Source organism: Lactuca sativa, chromosome 4 (genome assembly GCF_002870075.4).
Source record: "Lactuca sativa cultivar Salinas chromosome 4, Lsat_Salinas_v11, whole genome shotgun sequence".
In the NCBI taxonomy this organism is placed as follows: domain Eukaryota; kingdom Viridiplantae; phylum Streptophyta; class Magnoliopsida; order Asterales; family Asteraceae; genus Lactuca; species Lactuca sativa.
The window spans coordinates 102,120,224-102,142,397 of record NC_056626.2 but is presented as its reverse complement, the minus strand read 5'-3'; the positions used below and the strand labels follow the sequence as shown (position 1 = coordinate 102,142,397).

General features: G+C 34.9%; 2 protein-coding genes across 2 annotated transcripts; both read right to left on the bottom strand.

Moving 5' to 3' along the window:
- Window positions 1-1,659: 1,659 nt before the first annotated feature.
- LOC111883096 (uncharacterized) lies at window positions 1,660-2,304 on the bottom strand. The gene has a single exon (XM_023879472.1). The coding sequence runs from the start codon at window positions 2,302-2,304 to the stop codon at window positions 1,660-1,662; it is 645 nt and encodes a 214-aa protein (XP_023735240.1).
- A 6,360-nt stretch (window positions 2,305-8,664) lies between these two features.
- Window positions 8,665-11,441, bottom strand: LOC111883022 (uclacyanin 1). Its single transcript, XM_023879385.3, has 2 exons — window positions 11,243-11,441; window positions 8,665-9,184 (listed from the first exon to the last, which is right to left on the bottom strand). Exons 1-2 carry the CDS (start codon window positions 11,415-11,417, stop codon window positions 8,874-8,876), a joined length of 486 nt encoding a protein of 161 aa, XP_023735153.1. The 5' UTR covers window positions 11,418-11,441; the 3' UTR covers window positions 8,665-8,873.
- Between the last annotated feature and the right edge of the window lie 10,733 nt (window positions 11,442-22,174).

Genomic DNA, 22,174 nt, shown 5'->3' with positions numbered 1-22,174 from the left:
GATGAGTTAAGTTTATCACTTGATAACAAAGTTTTGTAACTTACATCACATATACAGGTGAACTCAAAACGGAGGGGCCACTTGGCAAATATACTGATATTAGATTTTTTTATAAAAAAAACTATATATATAAAATATTATGAGCCTTTAAGCCGGAGAGGCCATGGCCCCCTGACCCCTCTTAGCATCCGCCACTGGTTACATCAAATGTAGCAATTCCTACCATTGTTTGAGGACTCTACATTATCTTCATATAAAATTTGTAGCAAAAAGTAAAAGGTTAATAATTTTTAATAGAAATGCAAGCGATTCACCCTATTGCAAATTGATACATCAATAAGGAAGAAGAATACATCCAACACTGGATCGCGTTCCTGCGAATAACAATGCAATAGTATAGTTTTTGTTTATTTTTAACTTAATAGATTTATTGGTTAACAAATTAATGTTGACCATAAATCCCCTTGTGGTAACGAATTCAACTGTTCCACTACAGTTCTCAAATTTTTTTACCTTATTGAATAAATTAGTTTTATAGAAAAAAATATATATATCATCTTTATAATACGAGAAATTAAATATTCTTTTATTTTTGTTTTTATAAATCATCCTACTTAACTAAATGATGATATATGTCATATTAATATACTAAAATATAATTAAATTTTAATAAATATGTAGGAAAATTTAGGGTATGTGGTGGAGATCTGGATACCAACTTGGAACGTGATACCACTTTTCGAACTGATATTTCTACCCTATACCTGGGTTACAAGAAATTCAGCCTAGGATAATCCAAGTGGACACTTACGTTTCTAGACACAGAAAACGTAAGCCAATATGCTAGAGGATTCTGTGAATGTATAATGAAAAACGAGAGCTTAAGATCGTAACCCCCTCCTGAAGAGAAAGAGTTGTAAATATATTAAACACGATTAGGGTTTCATTAGGGTTGGACCGTTATTAGTTGCTTTGGAAACAAGTAATATCAATCCAGATTTAATGACGATTTAGGGTTACCAAAAACTAACAAGTTTCGTTAGTTTTACCATAATCACCCGCGGAGGCGCTGCCCCTCGACCCCGCCCGCTGACATGGCAGCGGGACCCCATCCAGTGGCTCTGCCCCTTTGACCCCGCTAGGGGCGCTACCCCTAGACCTCGCCAAAGGGGCGCTGCCCCTTTGGATACCTCGGACACGGGGGCGCTGCCCCCGAACCCCCGACTAGTCGTCGAACCGGCTTCTGACTTGATCTTATACATGTGTGCACTCCGCACAACCCCGTACATATATTAGAGTACAAATCATGAAGCATCTTAGCTCACATGTTGGTTCCAGTTACTTAAAATGATATGGTGACACTAAAATCACCAACAAAATAAACATTAAATGTTACACATACCACTATTTAATTAAATATGAATATTTATATGAACAAAAAAATTAAAAGTATATTTAATTTGTCTTAACCCGTTCCATCACAAGACACACTTACCTCTAATCAGGCCCAAAAGTTTTGGGTTCATTTTTTCATGTCTGGATTAGGTTATTATTGTCATCCCTCCTTGTTTTTGGAAACGGCAAATATATTAAAAAACTGGAGCCTTCACCTAGCAAGGAACTAGATTAAGGACCAAACAATACAAAACAAATTGAAAATTACAAATCAGAAAACGGAGAGATTAACCACTCCTCCCAATTGCAAATACTATTCTTATTTCTATGCTTCAACCAGTAAAAAACCATTGACTTTATGCAATCGATACCATAAGATGGTGAAGTCCCTTCCATTTGGAATAGGCGTTTATTTTTGAATCTCCATAAATTCCACAGCAAACCATAGCAGATCGCCACCAGCCTTTCCTTTTTCTTTTTGAAGTTCCATCTTGTGCCAGCCAATTGAAGAAGATCATAAGAATTCTTCAAAGAGTCCTGAACATGTGATAATCCACACCAACCCAATATATTATTCCTGATCATAGTCGCAAATGGACAGTTCATAAGAACGTGTTCTGAACATTCAACCGCCCCAATACACGAACAGCACAGCAAGGAATTTACTGCAATACCTCTCTTGTCTAACGCCACAGTGGTTGGAATTCTAGCTTGTACTGCCCTCCAAATAAAACATGTCACCTTAATGGGTACCACCTTACACCAAAGAATCACAGAAGTCTCAGGGATGTAGACCTGCGAAACATCCACAATCTTTCTGAGACAGCTGACCGAGTAACTGCCATCACCTGATAATTTGCAACTCCAGTGGTCCAGTCCCGTTCCGAGGCGAATATCAATAATATCCATAGTTAGGGCAGAGACCGCAGAGTCTAAACCCAGATCACCCGGTCTAGACTTCCAACTCCATACATGGTTCGAATCCACAATTCTTTCGGACACCTTACATCTTTTCTTTGTTTCTAGTTCAAATAGGGTAGGGTATTTAGTCTTAAGATTCTCGGACCCCAACCATTGATCATACCAGAAGAGTGTTTGTTGCCCCAACTCCAGCACAACATTGAATATGTCATGGACATCTAACCCATACTCTAATAATGCATGTTTAATTCTGCAAATATTATTCCAAACCCCAACACACGATTGATTAGATAAGTATGCACCGGGTTTATTCCATAAGTTATGTGTTCCGGAGATCACTCGGGCCCAAAGGGAATGGCTCACATTCTTTAGTCGCCACCACCATTTTACTAGTAGCCCAATGTTTAAGGCTTTTATGGAACCCACACCAAGACCCCTATTACTTTTGGCAGCCAGCACCTTCTCCTAACTGACCCAGTGGATTTTCTTACACCCATCACAACCACCCCAAAGAAAGGACCGCCGAATCTTCTCCAATTCCTCTAAAACTCCCACTGGGGCTTTGAACAACGAGAGATAGTAGGTAGGCAGGTTACCGAGGACTGACTTTAGTAAGGTTAGTCTGCCACCAAAAGACAGTGATTTAGACTTCCACACGGAGAGTTTGGAGTGAAAATTTTTAATTATCGGCTTCCAGTTTTTTATTATATTCATGTTAGCACCGACTGGAACACCTAAATAATCGAACGGGAGGGCACCCGCAACACAGCCCAGTAAGTTAGCCCAATGAACAGTTTCAGACGCAGAGACTCCAATACCAAAAACTTCCGATTTATGATAGTTCACTTTAAGGCCCGACGAAATATGGAAGCATCTCAAGATACGAGCCAGGTTTTTAAGATTACTTCGGGACCACTCACCCAAGAACAACGTGTCGTCAGCGTATAATAGATGAGATACGATCGGACCATTACTCGGGATCGGGACACCTTTAAAGAGGCCTTTATCGCACGCCGTTTTGAGGGCTACACTCAAACCCTCCATAGCAATAATAAAGAGATATGGAGAGAGAGGATCACCTTGGCGAACCCCCCGAAAGATAGGGAATCCCTTCGTCGGGGAACCGTTAATGAGCACAGAGGCCCTCGACGAACTCAAACAACCACGAATCCACATCCGCCATTTATTACCAAATCCCATCTGCTCAAGAATCGAGTCAAGATATTGCCAATTGACTGAGTCAAAGGCCTTATCAAAGTCGACCTTAAAGAGCAGGAGTTTTTTACGAGCCCTCTTCGCCCATGAACATACTTCATTGATCATGAGGGGACCATCAAGAATACATCGCCCTTCTACATATGCAGACTGCTCTACACCAATTAATTTCCCAATAACTGTCTTTAGCCAATTAGAGAGTATTTTGCTAATGATCTTACTCAAGCATCCCATTAGATTAATAGGGTGGAAGTCATTCAAGGATAAGGGGTCTTTGGTTTTGGGAGCCAGTGCAATGAATGACGAATTACATCCCCTAGCAAACGAACCACACCTTTCAAAGTGATTTACAAAGTTCATCACATCGCCCTTGATAATGTCCCAATATTTTTTAAGGAACTTGAATGTGAAGCCATCAGGGCCTGGTGCTTTTTCACTTCCACAGTCCCAAATCGCAGCCTTCACCTCATCTAGACTAATGGGGGATTCTACTCTAATGGCTTCCATCATTGAGATTGACTTGAACTGTGGGTTAATAAGTTTGGGCCTGGAAACATGATTTTCAGAGAACTTGATAGAGTGAAATCTGAATACTTCCGCTTTGATCTCATTAACATCAGTTGACCAGCGCCCATTAATCATGAGACCGTGAAGAAGATTCCTTCTATTTCTGCTGTTGATGTAACCATGAAAGAACTTACTATTCTCATCCCCGTCAATGATCCATTTAACTCTTGCCTTTTGTTTCAGGTCCAAGGTTTTAAGACGTTCCCACTCCTCAATTTTTTTGATACCTGTGTTCCAGACATCCAATTCAGCAGTAGAAAGTGGTCTGGTCTCCGCAATTTTCACTAGGTTGTTAACCACAGACGTAGTATCGTTGTACACCTTTTTTTCCGTAAGACTCACAACTCTCCTCCACCTCTTAATAGAGTCCTTCAAGTATCTAAGTTTGGCAGCCAAGTACGCATCAGGAGAACCGTATCCAACAAATTGGTCCCAAGCGTCCTTTACAATTTGATCAAAACCATCCATGAGAAGCCAGGAATTAAATAGCTTGAACGGGATCGGTCCAAAATCTGACTTGGTAGAGGTTAGGGTAATAGGACTATGATCTGAAAGCTCCCGAGGGAAAGCTGTTACAACACTGAGGGGAAAATATGATAAAAATTTTGGACAAACCAGAAATCTATCCAGCTTACTGAGTTTGGCATCTGCACGGCTCATAAAAGTGAATTTCTCGCCACCCATGTTAAAGTCCTTTAAGTTAGCACTTTGAATGAAACAATTGAATTCCCGAGCACTATAGGGACAAAAATGAGAGTTACATCTTTCACCCGCATTTCTCACAACATTAAAGTCTCCAAATACAACCCACATGCCAGCTCCATCGTTGATTATTTTGAGTAGTTCACTCCAAACCTTCTTCTTTTCGGATGAAGACTGGGGACCATAAACGTTAATCGTATTTAAATTACTCTCAAAATTCTTACACTTACCAGATACTATTAGAAAGTGACGATTTTTGATAACTTCTGATTTTTGGAAGCAAGTGGTGTCCCATATGGAGATAAGACCACCAAAACGCCCGGTGGAATCGACGCCAACATAATCGAAATTGTTAGAGTCCCAACACCCATTTACGTCAATATTAGAGAAATATGACATCTGCGTTTCTTGTAGACCCACGAAGGTTGCTTTATGTTTGATCTTCAATCGTCTTACCCAACCTACTTTCGCATCCTCACCCACCAGTGACAAGAAGTTCATTGATTTGGATTGTTATCCCCCAATTCACCCACGACCTCAGCCAATATATGATTATCGGCCTCTATTTGAAAACCAACTTCTGTTCCAATGGCCACCATTTGCCGAATTTCATTTGAAACAGACTCCTCGTAACCCACAGATGAGATATGAGTATGAGTCGATACTGATATAGAAGGATCCCTATTAAGATCCAACGATATACCACTACTGTGAGGTCGAGGATCGTTGCCATATAGTGGATGAGAGATAATAGCTGGAGTGGGGGTAGCATTAGCAGGGGATCGACAACCTCTGGCTCTCTTTCTTCTTTTTGACTTCCGTTCACTACTGCATCGACTAGAGCTGGACGACGAGATACAATTTTGGGCCGTGAAAGTATTTAGGGCAGGATGGGAAGAATTAGGAATTGATCTAGGGGGTCATATGACCCGTTATCAGTAAAAGGCCCAACAGCATCAACATTGTAGCCCATACCCGATTTATCCGGATCATTTATCACTCTGCATCCAGTATCCTCAATGATCACATCTATATTTACTGCGTGGGGATTTCCAATCGACGCATGTAAATTTACCGTGTTGACTTTTTCCACATCTTGGGACGTCCTTATGATAGGCTCAGAGGTCGTTCCAACTTCCTTTACAAGATTCCTGGGAGACTTTCCAATTCCATCATGACTACTCATCTTCTCCGAGAGGTTTTCCGGAGAACCATCAGGCCGGATTTCACCGTCTTCGAAATCTTCATCATTTTCAGGCAGCCAAGTATCGGAGATACCTTTTTCGACATCGTCTTCTACACTTTTCTCAGAGTTGGAATCATTTGCATCCTTATCAAAATGGCTGGAGTTAAATGGCAACCAGTCTTCAAAATACTCAATGACTCCAGCCACAAAGACTGCTCTATCTACACTAATCTGAACTTCTTCATTGATCCACGTCTTTCTTGATGTTATCACACCGACCTTACCCACGGATAGATCTCTTTTGTCAAGGATATTGTTGAATGGGAAGATCACCTTCCCGAATCTACTGGCAATGCAGGAGAAATTTTAAACATCCCAGTATCTTAGAGGAACCCCATTAATGTTCAGCCAAGCTAACCTTTCATAACTTAAATCATTATGATCTTCCAGTACCATCCATTTGAACCATTCCTGCCAACGAGTTTTATCTTCTAAGAACTCACGTGCCTCTTTAGACGAGCCAAACTTAATGGCCATTCTTAATCCACCAAGGTATTTAGTGTCATCAGTATGGAAGATGGGATATGGTAGGTTGGCAATGTGATCAAGGCTATGTGCCTCTCCAATCAACATCTTCTTATGAATCCATTGCCCATCACAGTTTTTGGGTTAAGAGAGATGATAGGGGCAGAGTTATGGATTCGAGTACCAGGGATGCCAGCAGCCACCTATGCAAAGGACCTTGAATCTCTAACGTTACCCCAGATCTTGGGCTTCATTTGCATACCTACTCGTCTACCTCTTAGAGGTACACGGTAGTGAGACATTCCTCTTTGGTACTTAGCCAAGTTAGACATAAGAGTTATACCTCCAAGTTTTATCCCCTGAATATTAGCTTCCAGGGTTCTTGTGTCCTTCACTCCCTTGAATCTGATGAAAGCGAAGTTCTGCTTTCTTTTGTTCTTTTTACCACCGATATAGATATCCGAGACTTGACCAAATCTATCATAAACACTGCGCAGATCTACTTTACTGGTCCCATCCTGAAATCCTACTACATAAAATGTAGACGTGTCTGACATGTCCGACTTATCGTGCTGAATCTTAGTCCACCCATCGCCGGTATCTACCATTCTTTGCTTTCTCCTCATTAGGCACTCTCTGATACCATGTAGACACACTTACAAACTATCGAATATTAATAGATAGGCTAGACATTAGCTCGTACAAGCTTTAGGCCAAACCAATTTATTTAAATAACATGGTCAAATTAAAAACCTTTTGGTGCTTGCTGGGAGCGGGTGAGAAGAGAAATTTATGGTACACGCTTAATATTGATAAATAGCAAATGACATGACATTCTCTTCCCACTTTTATTATTTTTGTGATCAGCTCTATTTGTGTTAGGGGTGTCGAACGGGTAAAAATTTTCGGGTTTCGGGTAGAACGGGTATTTCCTTAAGAAAATAATACCCGATACCCGACCTATATTGTAATTCGGGTTTTCGGGTTTCGGGTATTTGGATTTGAGGTCGGGTCGGGTAATTATCGGGTATACCCGAAAATTTCTTAAATGACACTTATTGATATTTTTTTTACATGTTGTTTGGTTTAATAAAAAATTGGGTAGAAAAATACTCCATACAGTTAACAAGTACATCTATAATAACAATGCAAATAATTATAATATGCTATGTACTTTTTTAATTCCATTACGTGCGATAGAGAGAAACTAAGAATTGTGATGACGGTTTATGACTTCAGCTTCAGCGTCGTATTCCCTTTGCAAGTTTGCGTCAGCTGTCGAGCCGTCGTTCATAAGAAGGAAACGAGGAGTTTTATTTTATTTGAAGTGTGCGTACGTGACTGCATTGTATATTTGATATTATTTAAAAAACGAATTCGGGTATTCGAGTATACCCGAAAATAAATATTCATACCTAAAACCCGACCTATATTATTATTGGGTTAACCTATTACCCGAATGTTCATACCCGTTATCCGTTCTATCTGACCCATTCTACCCGAATTCGGAACGGGTCGGGTGGGTAGAACGAGTTTCGGGTTTTTTCTACAGTCCTAATTTGTGTTATCTAATGAGTTAGAATTGTCCGTTCGAATTCTTCAAGGATCGTATCTCACAAAAAAACATAAGACAAAAAGTTTAAATAAATGGTCTCTTAGATTTTGGTTTTATCCTTCACTTTTCTTTTTCTTTTTTTTTCTTTTTTTTGTTATACATGGATGGTCCTCATGTTTATAATTTTTGCGTGGTTGATTCTTATGATTCATTTTGTTACAAATTTTATCTAAACTTATTATTTTACCCATAATTAATATTTTATTAGTGTTTATTATTCATATTTTAGTTTAAATTAATCAAAAAACCCATATTTATTTAAATCAAATAAACGTTACTAAACCTAAAACCCCATGTGCGTCCACTGACTCCCACACCATTGACTTCATCTTCCACCATGTCTCCCACTGTCAGAATAGACCCCATAACCACCAACAACCACCAGAAGATTAGCCCTCCTCCACCTCCGACCGATCATTTCTACCACTTCATCTCCAACCCTTAAATTTAAACATTCTACTCAAATGGATGTATAACAATATTAATAAATCGTTGTAAATATGGAATTTGAGTCAAATAACAATAATATAACCCCAAGTGACATTGATAATAAGCCCATAATATTTCATTGGTACGTAGTACCGAAATTAGAAGGCTATATATGCCTTAAACGCAAACAAACAATAATTTCAAATCCAAGAACATAGAAAACATCTAAACAAAGCATCATTGAGTTGTACAGTACAACTCCACCACTACACCGATAAAATATAAAGCATACGATGTGGTGTGTACAACACTACAAGTTTACTTAAAGAGAATTAAGCCGATAAACACGACGATTAGGGCTGGAATCCCATGTAACTGGGGTGCAGATGATGGGGTGGGTGGAGCAGCAGGGTAGTCACGTGGCGGGTTTACGTGTACAGGCAACTTCAGACCATTTTTGCATTTCTCGTACGATGAACTTGCGAAGTAGCGGATCCCTTCCTTGTCTAGGGGCACTTTATTTACATGTTCGGTGTACATCTTTATGGGGTTAGTTAGATCACATGAATAGTATTCGTCGATGCTTGCAAGCTCCACGATTGTGTCTTGTGGTGACAAGTACCTGAACACTGCTCATATGATATTTAAAATAAGTTCGTTGCGTTTTCTCAGGTATTATAATTTATAAGCTTAATAGTGAACAATAATAGACAAAAAAATAAATAAAGAAGTACATGCAACAAAAAAGTTCTGCTTTAAAGTTTTTGCGAAATTATTTTTTATATACTATAAAATTGTTTTTCATATACTATAAAAATATACATATTATTGTGAAATTCATCATTTTTATCAACATTTTTTTAGGAGCTTTAAAATTATTTTTGCAGAAAAAATTATATTGCAAAAATAGTGTTTGGCTGAGAATTGTTATTAGGTGCAATCCTGAATAAAAGTTTTAAAATTGTATTTATACAAGAGATATAATTTTTTAAAGCTTGGAATTAGATAGGACCTACTACAAATTTTTATCAATATATATATATATATATATATATATATATATATATATATATATATATATATATATATATATATATATTGTACAATTTAATTAAAAAATATATTAAGAACCTAATTTCAATAAAAGAAATAAGATCTCTATTAACTTATTCATAATTACTTTCATTATATACAACCCAGAAGAATGTATAAATTTGCAGCAACGATTTAAACTTCAATAATAACAAAATTTTATAGGATAATGATGCACTAACTGAAACATCCAAAACTAAATACTATAGAATTTAAAAATATCATTGTTAAACTACTAATAGATACTTTTCAATTTAATTTAATTTAACTATATATATATATATATATATATATATATATATATATATATATATATATATATATATATACCATTTAACATATAAATCTTTTTAATATTATAAAACAAGAAGATAAACTAATAATAATAATAATAATAATTTTATTTGTACCTACTTTCATAGTTTATTAAATCTTCAACAAACTATTTTGTACGTGACTTTAACTTGGGTACATTTACTTATTTCTGATGGACATAAAGCCACAAAGGACGCCCACGTACAGTTTACACGAATTCAACATTAATTATTTTCTTTCTTTATATGTGTCTATTTTCTGACCGTGTTTCTAAAGACACCTAAATTTTTTAATATCCAATTAAAAATACAACTTATTTGAGTTTACTCGTTTAGTACAATTTGGTAGTCATCTTCGTTTTTCCTACTAAACATTTCTTCAACCAACAAGTTGTTTCCTCAATAGTACTTATCATATACTATTTGTTTCATAGTTTAATATATTTTTGACCAAATGACGTAAATGCTTTTAAGTTTAATACAAATATACGTATTTATCTTTTATTAAAGCCAGATGTTTATAATTTTTTTTTTTCAGTTTTACCATTTTGTGTAGTTTTGATCTATTAAAACCGGTAGAAATATTCAGTTTTTTCTTTTTATTTTCTGGTTTATTAAAATCCTTTAGTAAATGTTCAAAAAAAATTTATGGTTCATTGAAATCCTTAAGTTTGAGAGAAATGTTTAGGTTTACTAGATAAACCTGAAAAGAGAATTAAAAAAAAGTTGCAAAGTAATAGTTTTAATGAAATTAAAATACATGGAAAAATATAACCACATATTTCTAAATTTTCTACTAAGGTTGTGTTTGGCGCGCCACAGCGAGCTGATAAGCTAGCTTATTTTTTGAGCTTTTTTATGTTGTCGTGTTTGGTAAGCCAAAAAGTAGCTTATTGAAAAGCTACTTAGACTAGCTTTTTAGGAGTTTTTTTAAAATTTTCCAAATACACCATTTAATTAATTATAGAAACACATATTTTTATATGTCTTTTTATGTAATTTTATATATTTCAACTAGCTTTTCAGTTAGTTTTACCAAACGTTATTTTTTATCAGTTAGCTTTTCAGCTATCATATAGTTTTTAAGCCATCAGCTAGCTTTTCAGCTAGTCCGCCAAACATAGACTAAACTGTCAAAGTTAATGGCTTTTAAGTCATTTGTACGTATATTTTTTTAAAAGAACTTACATCATATGCCTTTATAGTACTTTACTCCTAAAGTATTTTTTGACAAATAAATTGGTAGGTGATAAAAACATAAAAGAGAAAAATGATGCTTACAAAGATGGTCTCCAACTCGGTAAATACGGCCAGAGGACCAAGAGCCGACATCTGTGGTCATATCTGAAGTCCGGTCACCAGAAAGCACATGGTGTACTAACTGAGCTCCGGCAGTATTTCCGCCGGCAACCACCGTGGCAAAGAAAAGCGCCACCACCAACTTCATTGAAGCCATCTTGTTATCTGTGAATATGAGAAAGAAAATGGAGGCGGGAAGTCGAGGTTTTATAAAGACCAAAGGTAGCACGTGATCTTCAATTAAACTACTTCATCGTCACGTGAATGGCATTTATTGATTTAAAATAGAAAGGGCTTCTAAAGCTAACACACACCATATTCGTTCAGTGTACTTCCTTCGATGCATAAATTAAAAATTCGCCATATAATTATATAAGTTTGGTGCCGATACGTTTACGCATGGAATTCCAACTAAAATTTAATGAAATTGTGTAGGTTAATAATGAAGTAGTAGACAAACATTAGAAAAGCAAAATTCAGGACGGATGACAAAATACTAAAGGAAAGCTTGGCATCGAACATGGGCGAACCTAACACTTTTGATCGAGCTATTCCCTTCATTCTCTGTCATTCTTTAAAACCTAGAAAATAATCATATTTTATTTTATCTTTCAAAATATATTTTATACTAATATGGAGTACTCTTTTTGTGGAGAATAGAAAACCATAAATTTTAATATAATTTTTTTTAAAAAAAATTAGTATATATATATATATATATATATATATATATATATATATATATATATATATATATATATATATATATATATATATATATATATATATATATATATATAATTTATGTTTATTTCTAATATTTTTAAGTATAATTATGCTTTAAAATGGAACAAAAGATACTTATTATATTTGAAATATGTTTTGTAGTCGCAAAGACATGTTTGGGGCAAAAAGGAAGGAAACAAGAAACTGGAAGTACGAATGACATGTTTGGGACAAAATGGAAGGAAACACAAAACTGGAAGTATGAATGGATGAGCTAAAGCAGGAAAGAAGAAAATGAAGATTTGAATATATAAGACCACGTCTTGGTGATCTTTAACACGACACGGTGAAAAGAAAATCTGTGACCATCAAAGTCGACTTAGAGAATACGGGATACACTTGAGGACCATTTTGTGGTGGCGGTTAACCACGACGTGGTGATCAGATTTTGGCAACTATAAAATTCCGAACATTAGATCGAATCTGAAGGAATGTAACCAGTTTTCTGAGGAGAATTATGACTAAAACCCGTTGGAAACTTAGAAAAAGGCCAAGAATCAAGTGAAGCTCAATGATTGAAGAAGATTTAGAATATTTCTGCATAGATCCATTTGGTTTGCTAATCATTACTATATCTAGCTTATTTTATATGAATTTGGTGTGTTTTTCTACTACAATGAAAGGCTAAAATTCTTTTACTTCTGTTTGGTGAAGATGAACCTAATCTATATATGTTGATTTCAAATTTTGGATGACTATTATTGATTTTACTTGTGTTTGATAATTAAACCCTGCATGTTTTAGTTCTAGTTTATATTGTTTATAAATCAAATTTTGTGTGATAATTGATCATATTAATTGCATGAATTTGTCTCATGGTTGCTTATGATCATTAAATAATTAGAGTTAGGATTAATCACATCTTAGATTAAGTAATTAAACTTAGTAAATTTAACTATGTTAGAGATCCTAAATTGTATTTGGTTACTTAACTTGATCATAAGAAAGTAACTATTATCATTCATAGTCCAATTTGTGCTTATTATCAATTTGTTGTTTAACTTGTGCATGATCATTGCTTGGTAATTCATAAATTGGTAGGCCTAAATATTTGATCATAATAGCTAGATAACAAATTGGTAATCAATATAATCCATCTATTAGAAATCAACCATATGAGAAGGTGAAATCAGATCTAAGCAGAAATATTTTTTTTAATTCTTGAAGTTACTTTGTTTTCTTTGTTTACTTAATTGATGGTTGATATTAACTTCTTCTGATATTGTAAAAACCCTCAATCATAGTTTGTTTCTTAGTTTAATTAGGAGTAGTTATTATATTTAATTAAATTCCGTTTCATGTGTTCGACACCCGACTTTCTTAAGTTATTATATAATCTGACTAAGTACACTGCCTCTAAGTGCATAGTTAGTAAAAGTTTGTTAGGTTATAAATTTGAATCTAGATAGGTATCAATTGTGCACATCACATATATATATATATATATATATATATATATATATATATATATATATATATATATATATATATATATATATATATATAACATTTTCTAGCCGTTGGCTAATAAGAGATAGAGGGGATGAAGAGAAGGAAGGGGAAGAGGAGGAGTCTACCCTATGCAATGAAACCCCGCACCTAGGGCGTGGTGTTTTTTAGTGCAGTTCTAGTCCCACACCTAAACCAAAACATTCGTTCTTATAAAGATTAGAAATGATTAAGATTACTTACAAGTTATAAGTTAATTGAAGAACAAAGAAAATGCAGACGAGAATATTAAATGTCCCAAACCCGAACACTCATGTATGAATCTAATAGAAACGCATAATAAAAACACAAGTATTTAACAAATAAACTAATTTTATTTGTCGGGTTTTACGTTTTAAGCATAATGACTCAGAATAACAAATATTTTGAATACTCTCCAAGAACTTACAAAGAACTCTCAGATCTTTCTATAGAAACTCTCTCACTTAAAATACAATACAAATCATCAACTCTTAACTAATGATCAGAGCATCTAGTATAAATACTAGTCTAACTTAACTGATTATCATAAAGATAGGAGATAAAACTTTTTGCAGATTCTCCAAATCTTCCATTTAAATCAAATCCCTAATTTGTAGGGACTGAATCTTCTAATATAAATCTAGATATGGTAAATAAAGAACATATCATATAAGATGTTTAGAATACTTCTTCACCAAGTAATTCTGGTTTGCTCCAGATTCGGGCATCAGCACAAGGACGTCATTTACTAATCATGGCATCAACGTCAACATTAGGAAGTCATCTGCTGATTAGCTTCAACTTCAACTCATGCATTATTAGCTTCAATAGATAATGTATGGTCATCAGCGTATCATGTCATCAGCATATGATATCATTAATGTGTGATCAATATAAGAACTACAACGTATGGATATACTGATCAATCATTAATACCAGCGGATCAGGTCTTCAGTGAATGGATAGTCTTCATGCAGATAATGTCCTCACTGTCTTTTAGTCATCAGGGGATGATCCTCAAGACCACCATAATCATGATAGCTTCAGAGATTAGTTCCAGATCCCATGAACTAAGGCAGCTCAAATTTGGTCTTTAGTCTTCAACATCTGAACTTTAGTGTTTAGTAGAACAATAACATATATCTTCAATATAAATCTTTAGAAACATCAACATGTCTTTAGATTAATTAAATAAACAAACTCTGACATATCAATTTGTCTAAGTTGCATTATTTACACTTGCTTAGACAAGACCGACTATCTACAATGAGTAGTAAAACTATAACTATAATGTATATATGTTGCATCATCAAATCTATGCAAATATGTACCCAACAAATGTTAAGATACATTGTGCAAATATCGGCAAAGGACGAATATGGTCCAAAAGCAGTGGATGACAAGGATGGCTAGAGGGCAACGACAACATGCATTTTGTCTTAAAGCTCCAAAGACCTAAATATGTAATTTTGTTTATTTATGTTTTTTTTTTATTTTTTTTCACTTCTCATTGATTCTTTTAATTTAAAAGATCAAAATCCTATATGTATATATTGTGATCATTTGCATTATACATAAAAGATCGAAATGATTTGTTAGCTAAAGTCTACTAATTTAATTTTTTCTTTTTCAAAATTTTGAATAAACAGTTTCTTCCAAGACTCCATTGAGAAACATGCACTTGACATCCATTTGGTACACATCAATTTTTTTATGTGTTGCATAAGCAAGGAAGATTCAAACTGTCTCGATTCTTGCGACATGGGCAAAGGTTTCCTCATAGTGAATACCTTCGTGTTGTGAATATCCTTTTACAACCGATCTTGTTTTTTTCCAAACAACATCGCCTTCTTTATCAGTTTTATTTTTACAAATCTATTTTAAACCATTGACCGAAACATCATCAAGTTTTGGAACTTGTATCTAAACCTTATTTCTTTCAAATTCAACAAGTTCAAATTACATTGCAACAATCCAATTAGGATCTTCCATTGCAACCTTAACTATTTTGGGTTTCATTTTCGAAATGAACACATTAAACATGTAGTATTCCTGGTGAGCATTCAGTATCTCATTCTTGTTGGGTTTTGAGCATTCTAACACTCGTAAGTGTACGTGCAACCCTAAATACCTTGGATATATGTTTTCTCTATTATACATGCAAATATGAACTTTCCAAGGTATTCATCCTAACTAGCATAATAACATAGATTCATATGAACATATCAAGTTAGAATGACATACCTCTTTGATGTAGAATGTCTTAATGAAGCTTGAGTGCCTAGTGCCCCAAGTGTGACACCTCAAATGGTTCACACAACACCAAATACACTTGGAATAGATTAGAGAGAAATCCACACTTCATGAAATCGGATAGCCCTTCATTTCCACACATAGTGGCCGATTTTGTCAACAATAAGATGCTTATATAGTTAGTGACAATTAGGGTAAACCCTAATTGTCATGGCTTTCCATTTCCTTGGATCCATGGGTTCAGATACACCATGGAGCATCTTATGGGTTTTAGCCCAACTTGACAATCCATGAAGAATTAGCCCACTATACAAGTATGGATGATTTACACAATCAACTTATATAGTTAATTAGTCTTCTTTTGATCACTTAATTAATCCTAGATTAATTCTTGATCAATACTAATTAAATAATATTATTAATATATTAGAACTTATAATATATTAACAAACCTTAAGTGTTATTTCTCTCATTATAGTCTATCCAAATGCATGATGCCATGCAACCCAAATGGACCATGCCGGGTCGGGTCAAGTCTTACCAATTATAGTTATGGACTTAGACATTAATCCAACAATTCTTAGGCCGAATATATGCACGCGTCATAACGACAACATGAGGATCACCAAGAACCTACTCCTTTGGATGGCCTCGTGTCCATTTGTCCATCGATGGATATGCAGGATCAAAATCCAAAGGTGCATCTTAGAATATTTCATCCATTTCAAAACCTTCACCTGCATTCGACATATTATCATAAACATCATGAAGATTGTCAGTTTGATCAGTAGAAACATTAGGTAGGTATTGATCCATTTAGATCCCCTTCGATTAATGGATTTTGATTGTGATGCTCCCCCTCGACATTAGCATTCTTATGTCCATGCTCCCCCTCGAACTGATGTGTCTTTTGATTATGCTCCCCCTCAACAATTGAACCATGAATATGATCATGTTACATCAAACTCAAGTGCTCCCCCTCCACTTTATCATCCTGAAAAACAGGTAGTTGTTCGACATGCAATTGTGAAGTTAAGGTAGATTGATAATCATCTTCTTCCCTAGTCACCATCGATTCATCAGAATGTTTCAATGCTTCAGGAATCTAATTATCATCAGTATGAACTTTAGTATTTATTGGTTGGTCTGTAATACCAAAAATTAAATCATATTCAATGTCAAAAGAATTCACAATTGTTAAGTCATCAGTCATTTTAGAAAGAATTGGCTTTTGTGTGAAAGTTTATCCGAGGCGTTTGAAGTGATAGTCATCGAAAGTAAGATTGAACGGTTCCTCAATCTTTCTTGTTCGCTTATTCAACACCTGATATGCTACAGAGTTGTGCGAGTATCCCAAGAATATTCCTTCATTAGTTTTTGACTAAAATTTCGAAAGATTATCTTTGAGATTCACGATAAAGCACCTGCAACCAAAAACATGGAAAAATTTAACATTAGGCTTTCGATTCTTGATGATTTCATAACGGGTGATGTTAAAACAACAATGAATGAATGAACGATTTTTTTTGAAGCATGCTGTCGAGACTGCTTCTGCCCAGAGATATTGAGGCAAATTCGCATATGTCAACATTCTTCTTACTGTTTCACATAAAGATCTATTCCTCCATTTGAAAACACCATTTTGTTGCGGTGTGTAAGCAGATGAAAAATTATGCGAAATAACTAATTCAGCTAAGAATGAATCAAGAGTCTGATTCCTGAATTCTTAACCATTATTGCTTTTTATTCTTCTAACTTTCTTCCTCAGAATTAATTCATTGTTAATCTATCATCATTTAAGTAGTTTCAGACTTCTAAAGAAGAAAGAAAACCCAAGTAAACCTTCAAAAGTCATCAACAATGACCAATATGTACTTTTTCTTATTGAGAGTCTCAATAGTCGAAGGTCCACAAAGGTCAATATGAAGAAGTTCCAGAGGTTCGATGATCTGTGAGTCAATGATGATAGGATGACCTTGATGATGTTGCTTTCCCTGTTCACATGTTGTACATAATGATTCGTTATCAAATTTTATTACAGGTAAGCCACAAACAAGATCATGCATAACTAATTTGTTAAGGTACTTGAAATTTATATGGGAGAGTCGATGATACCACAACCGGATGAGATCTAATAAGGCTTTTGAAAGTAAAAGATAGAGGGAACATCAACAATGGGCTTCATGTCAAGTGTGAACATGTCCCCTTTCCTTTTTGACTTAAGAAAAACATCCTTCGTTTCTTTGTTAGAAATGATCCTTCCTTCTTCATTGAAGACTACTTGATTTCCAGTGCCCACAACAATTTACGAAACACTTATCAAGTTGTGTTGTAAGCCTTCGACATATGCCACTCTGTTTATAGTAAACTTTCCATTCGTTACTTTTCCATACCCTTTCACTTTGCATTTTTATTGTTTCCAAACTTCACAACTCCAACATTATCCAAAATTTCTATAGTCTCGCATATTCTCCTTTTAACATGACATGTGATGAGAGCAACCACTATCGATGTACCAATGTTCATCGTATTGCTCATCACGTAGTACCTACGATCAATCAAAAGAATTTAGGCCCCCAAGGCTTTTTTGGTCCTTGAATATTAGCTTAAAATGCATTGGGAAATGAAGAACCTAGCACCCAATTTCGAACTTTTGACTTTAAACTATCTATTAAGTCAACTTCGACGGAGTTGGTCATAGAAATGTAGTCGTTCAATGGTTTAGGTTCGGCACCGACTTTCCTTTTTCCTTCTACATTTCGTTGTGTTCAACCTTTGTCTTGGGAATTTCTTTCCACTATTTCACTGCTGGATTCGACTCCAATGATGATGAGCTACCATTTGGCGAATGGTTTAAGTAGCTTTCATAAGCATACTTAATTTTCTCTTTCGAGTCCTTTCTTTATCGGTATTGCTTCCCTTTACCTTCAAGCCAATGGTTAATATTCTTTACATAATTTCACCCTTTCAGAAAAGAAGCTTTGACTTTCTGCTTTGACTCAGGATTTGGAAAGTGAGGTTTTGTTGGATTAAACGGTTCATGTTTCTTTACTTTAACTTCTATTATTTTAAAATTCTGTTTTGGAAAAGATGGATTTGGAGAATTATGAAAACAATTTTGATATTGCTTATTATAACCAACCGATGTTCGATTAAAAACCTTTTGTCATTGTGGAAAACTTCTTTGAATTTGAGCTTGATTGAAATTTCTTTGTTCATTACTTTGAAATTTATTTTGAGAAAACCTTTCATTTTGAGGATATGGAACAAAATTCCTTGGAAGTTGGTTTTAAGCAAAAGTTACATTTCTTTGTTTTTCAACAAGCGGTGTTCGAACTTGTATTTGAGCATTAGATTAACCTTTTCAAAAATCATTTTTCATTTGAGTGGACTTATTTTGAACAAAGGTCTTATTTTGAGATAACGTCTTAACTTGTTCAGATGATTTTTTCTTAAAAACTTTTTGTTTTTGAAATTTCTTGATATTTTTCCAATAGACTTTGTTTTGTGCTTTTGACATCGAAACACCTTCATCTTTTTCAAAAATTTGAACACTTTTAATGAAGATTTGTGACTTTGTATTTTGATTTTTCATAACGGTTTCATTTGTTTGAACATTAACTTTTAATTTTTCAGATTTTACTTCCCAAACTCGTTTTGGTTTTTATCTTTGAAAAATAGTTGAGTTTTTATTTAACTAATTTCAACCGTGCTTTGTCACACATTTGTTATCTTCTTCAACAAATTTATTTATACTAGGATTCACTTTGTCACCATTTCCTATAGTGACAAACACTTGATTTGGGAACACAACTGCATCAGTGTATTTGAAAGACAGATAGATGACTGAGTTTGATTCAAGATAAGGAGGACCTTTTCTTTCATCACCTTTTCGAATTGTTTTGTTTATTCATAAACCTGTTCGGCAAAAACTCGAGGAATAGTTATTTCAATCGAGCCTTCGTCCTCATCACTATCGCTATCACAGTCTTCAACAACCAGTTGATCATAATCATGAACTTTTGATGTAGAGGGTTGGTCAGTGTTAACCTTCTCCATTGAATCATGAAAAATTTCTTTTCCCTTGGCCATCGAAGAGCCATTAATGACAAATAATTAAGAACAATCAATAGTTTCCTCTTCCTCAATTTTACTGACACTGTCAGAATCATCTTCGATGTCAGCAAAATAAGGTTGAGAGTCCAATGTCAAATTCTCAGTCATGTTCAAAATTTAGATTTGTTCAATTTTAGTGAGAGTTTCATTACCAATATGCACTAAATCATTAGCATTCAAGCATTCATCAATTTTAACAATTCCATAAGCATATGAATCGTTAGGTACTTTATCGAATTCCAATATTTTCTTTTCGCAATCATAGGAAGTAGCATAAATTTTCTCTCTTTCGTACTCTAAGAAAGGTAATAACTTCCTATTTTTCTCTTTGCATATGTCTGAAGAGTGATGAACGTCAGTTAATTTGGCATACAATCTCTTAGTGCTATTACAATAAATGTTTCACTATTTCATTAACAAAATATTATCATCTCTAAGTAAATCACTATCTAGAGTGATATTTCGCAACTGCAGCTCTAAATTATCAATTCTACTCTTCTAAGACTACATACGATTTTGAGAATCTAACAATAATGTTTTTCGAACGCTTAGCTTTGCTACTAACAGAAATTAGCATATCATTAACATATGAGAGAGTATCATCGAAACCAGATAAAACTGTAAGGTAAGAACTAGAAGGAATATTAAAAGATTCAAGAAGAGAGCGTACCTTCGATGTCATCAGTGACTTATCAGCTCCTATTGACATAAAACACCTCCCAGTGACTTTTTCCTCTACTTCAAATTGTGCATACATCACACCATGGGTGGGGTTTCCCATCTCTTCATCATCTGAACCAGATGACCATATATGGTAGGTTCCATCCTCATCATCACCTCCCTTCACAACCAACGACAAATATTTGGTCTTTGCTCTCACTTCCTTCAACCTTTCGACATAGTAAGATTCATCTTTAACTCTCTCATTCTTCTCTTCTTTCTTTCTCATCATGCAATCTATTGCAAGATGATTTGCACCATTACAGTAGTTACAATCAAACCCTGAATCTCCCTTCAACTTTTTCTCACTCTTCTCAACAACACTCTTGCTTTCTTTCTTCTCTTCCTTCGACTCCACTCTTGTTCCTTTTCCAGATGAAGTGTTACCCTTGAATTCATTGTTGCTTTTTTATTTCAGATTAAAAGGCCTCTTAAAGAACTTTTTCACTTTATTGTTTCAATAAATCACCACAACCTCATCCTCTAAATTCATCAGAAATCCTTCATCTTCAGTTGCAACTTGTTTAGCAGCTTCGGTCTCATCTTTTGCTGAAACCTTCGACATCAAGTCCATAGGACCTCCTAGACTCATCTTCCATTCCTCAGCAATGTCATTGATTTTGCTCTCATGAGATTTGAGCAGATTGTACAAATCTCCTACGAAATAGCCGTCGAAACTTTGCCGAGTTTTTATCATTTGGGTAATGTTCCTCCACTCCTTACGCAATCCCATAAAAAATGTAAGGTTGTATTCGAGAATTGAGCATGTAACACCATATCGATTGTACTTGAATATTAACTCATTCAAGTAATCATAGTAGAGTTCGATGGTTTCACTTTCCTTCTGCTTAAATTTGCGAAGTTCAAGTAAACATTGCTTCACAAAGCTCTTCTTCGTTTTCTCACTTCCCTAATACTTTTCGTTCAAAGTATGCCAAATCTCTTTTGCAAACTTGCATCCTCAAACAAAGTTGTAAACAACTGGTTTAAGAGCACCGTGAAGTTCACGAAGACACTTTTTATCATTAGCTTTTTATTTATCAGCTTGCAAGGCAACATCGGCAAAAGAACCAGCAGTTCCTACTTGTTCTAGCCTTCCTGGATGGTAATTTCTACCCATAACACAACGCCAAAGATCTTCTTCGATCCCATTGATATAATCTTCCATGCGATCAACCCATTAGTCGTAATACTCTTGAATGAGCATTGGAATCTCAGTGGAAGATGCAAGCAGATGAGAAAAGTCAGACATAGTGTTCATGTTGAAGTTTGCTATTTTTGTACGGATAGAAATGACGATGAGATTCAGAAGAAGAGATCTAACGGATAAATCTATCAGAAAACACTCGATCTATCAAACTGGTTGCATAATCAAAACAAATCAATCAATTAGAACAACTTTTCTTAATCAAAAGTGCGGAAATCTTTTGGATCGGAAGAGAGATTCAAAACTTTTTAAAAAGACGAGAAAACCAGTAATGACTAAATGTAACCTGCTCTGATTCCAAATGTAGTGTGTTTGAATCGAGTTTTAAAAACAAAATCAATAACAGAAAGAGTATAGAACAC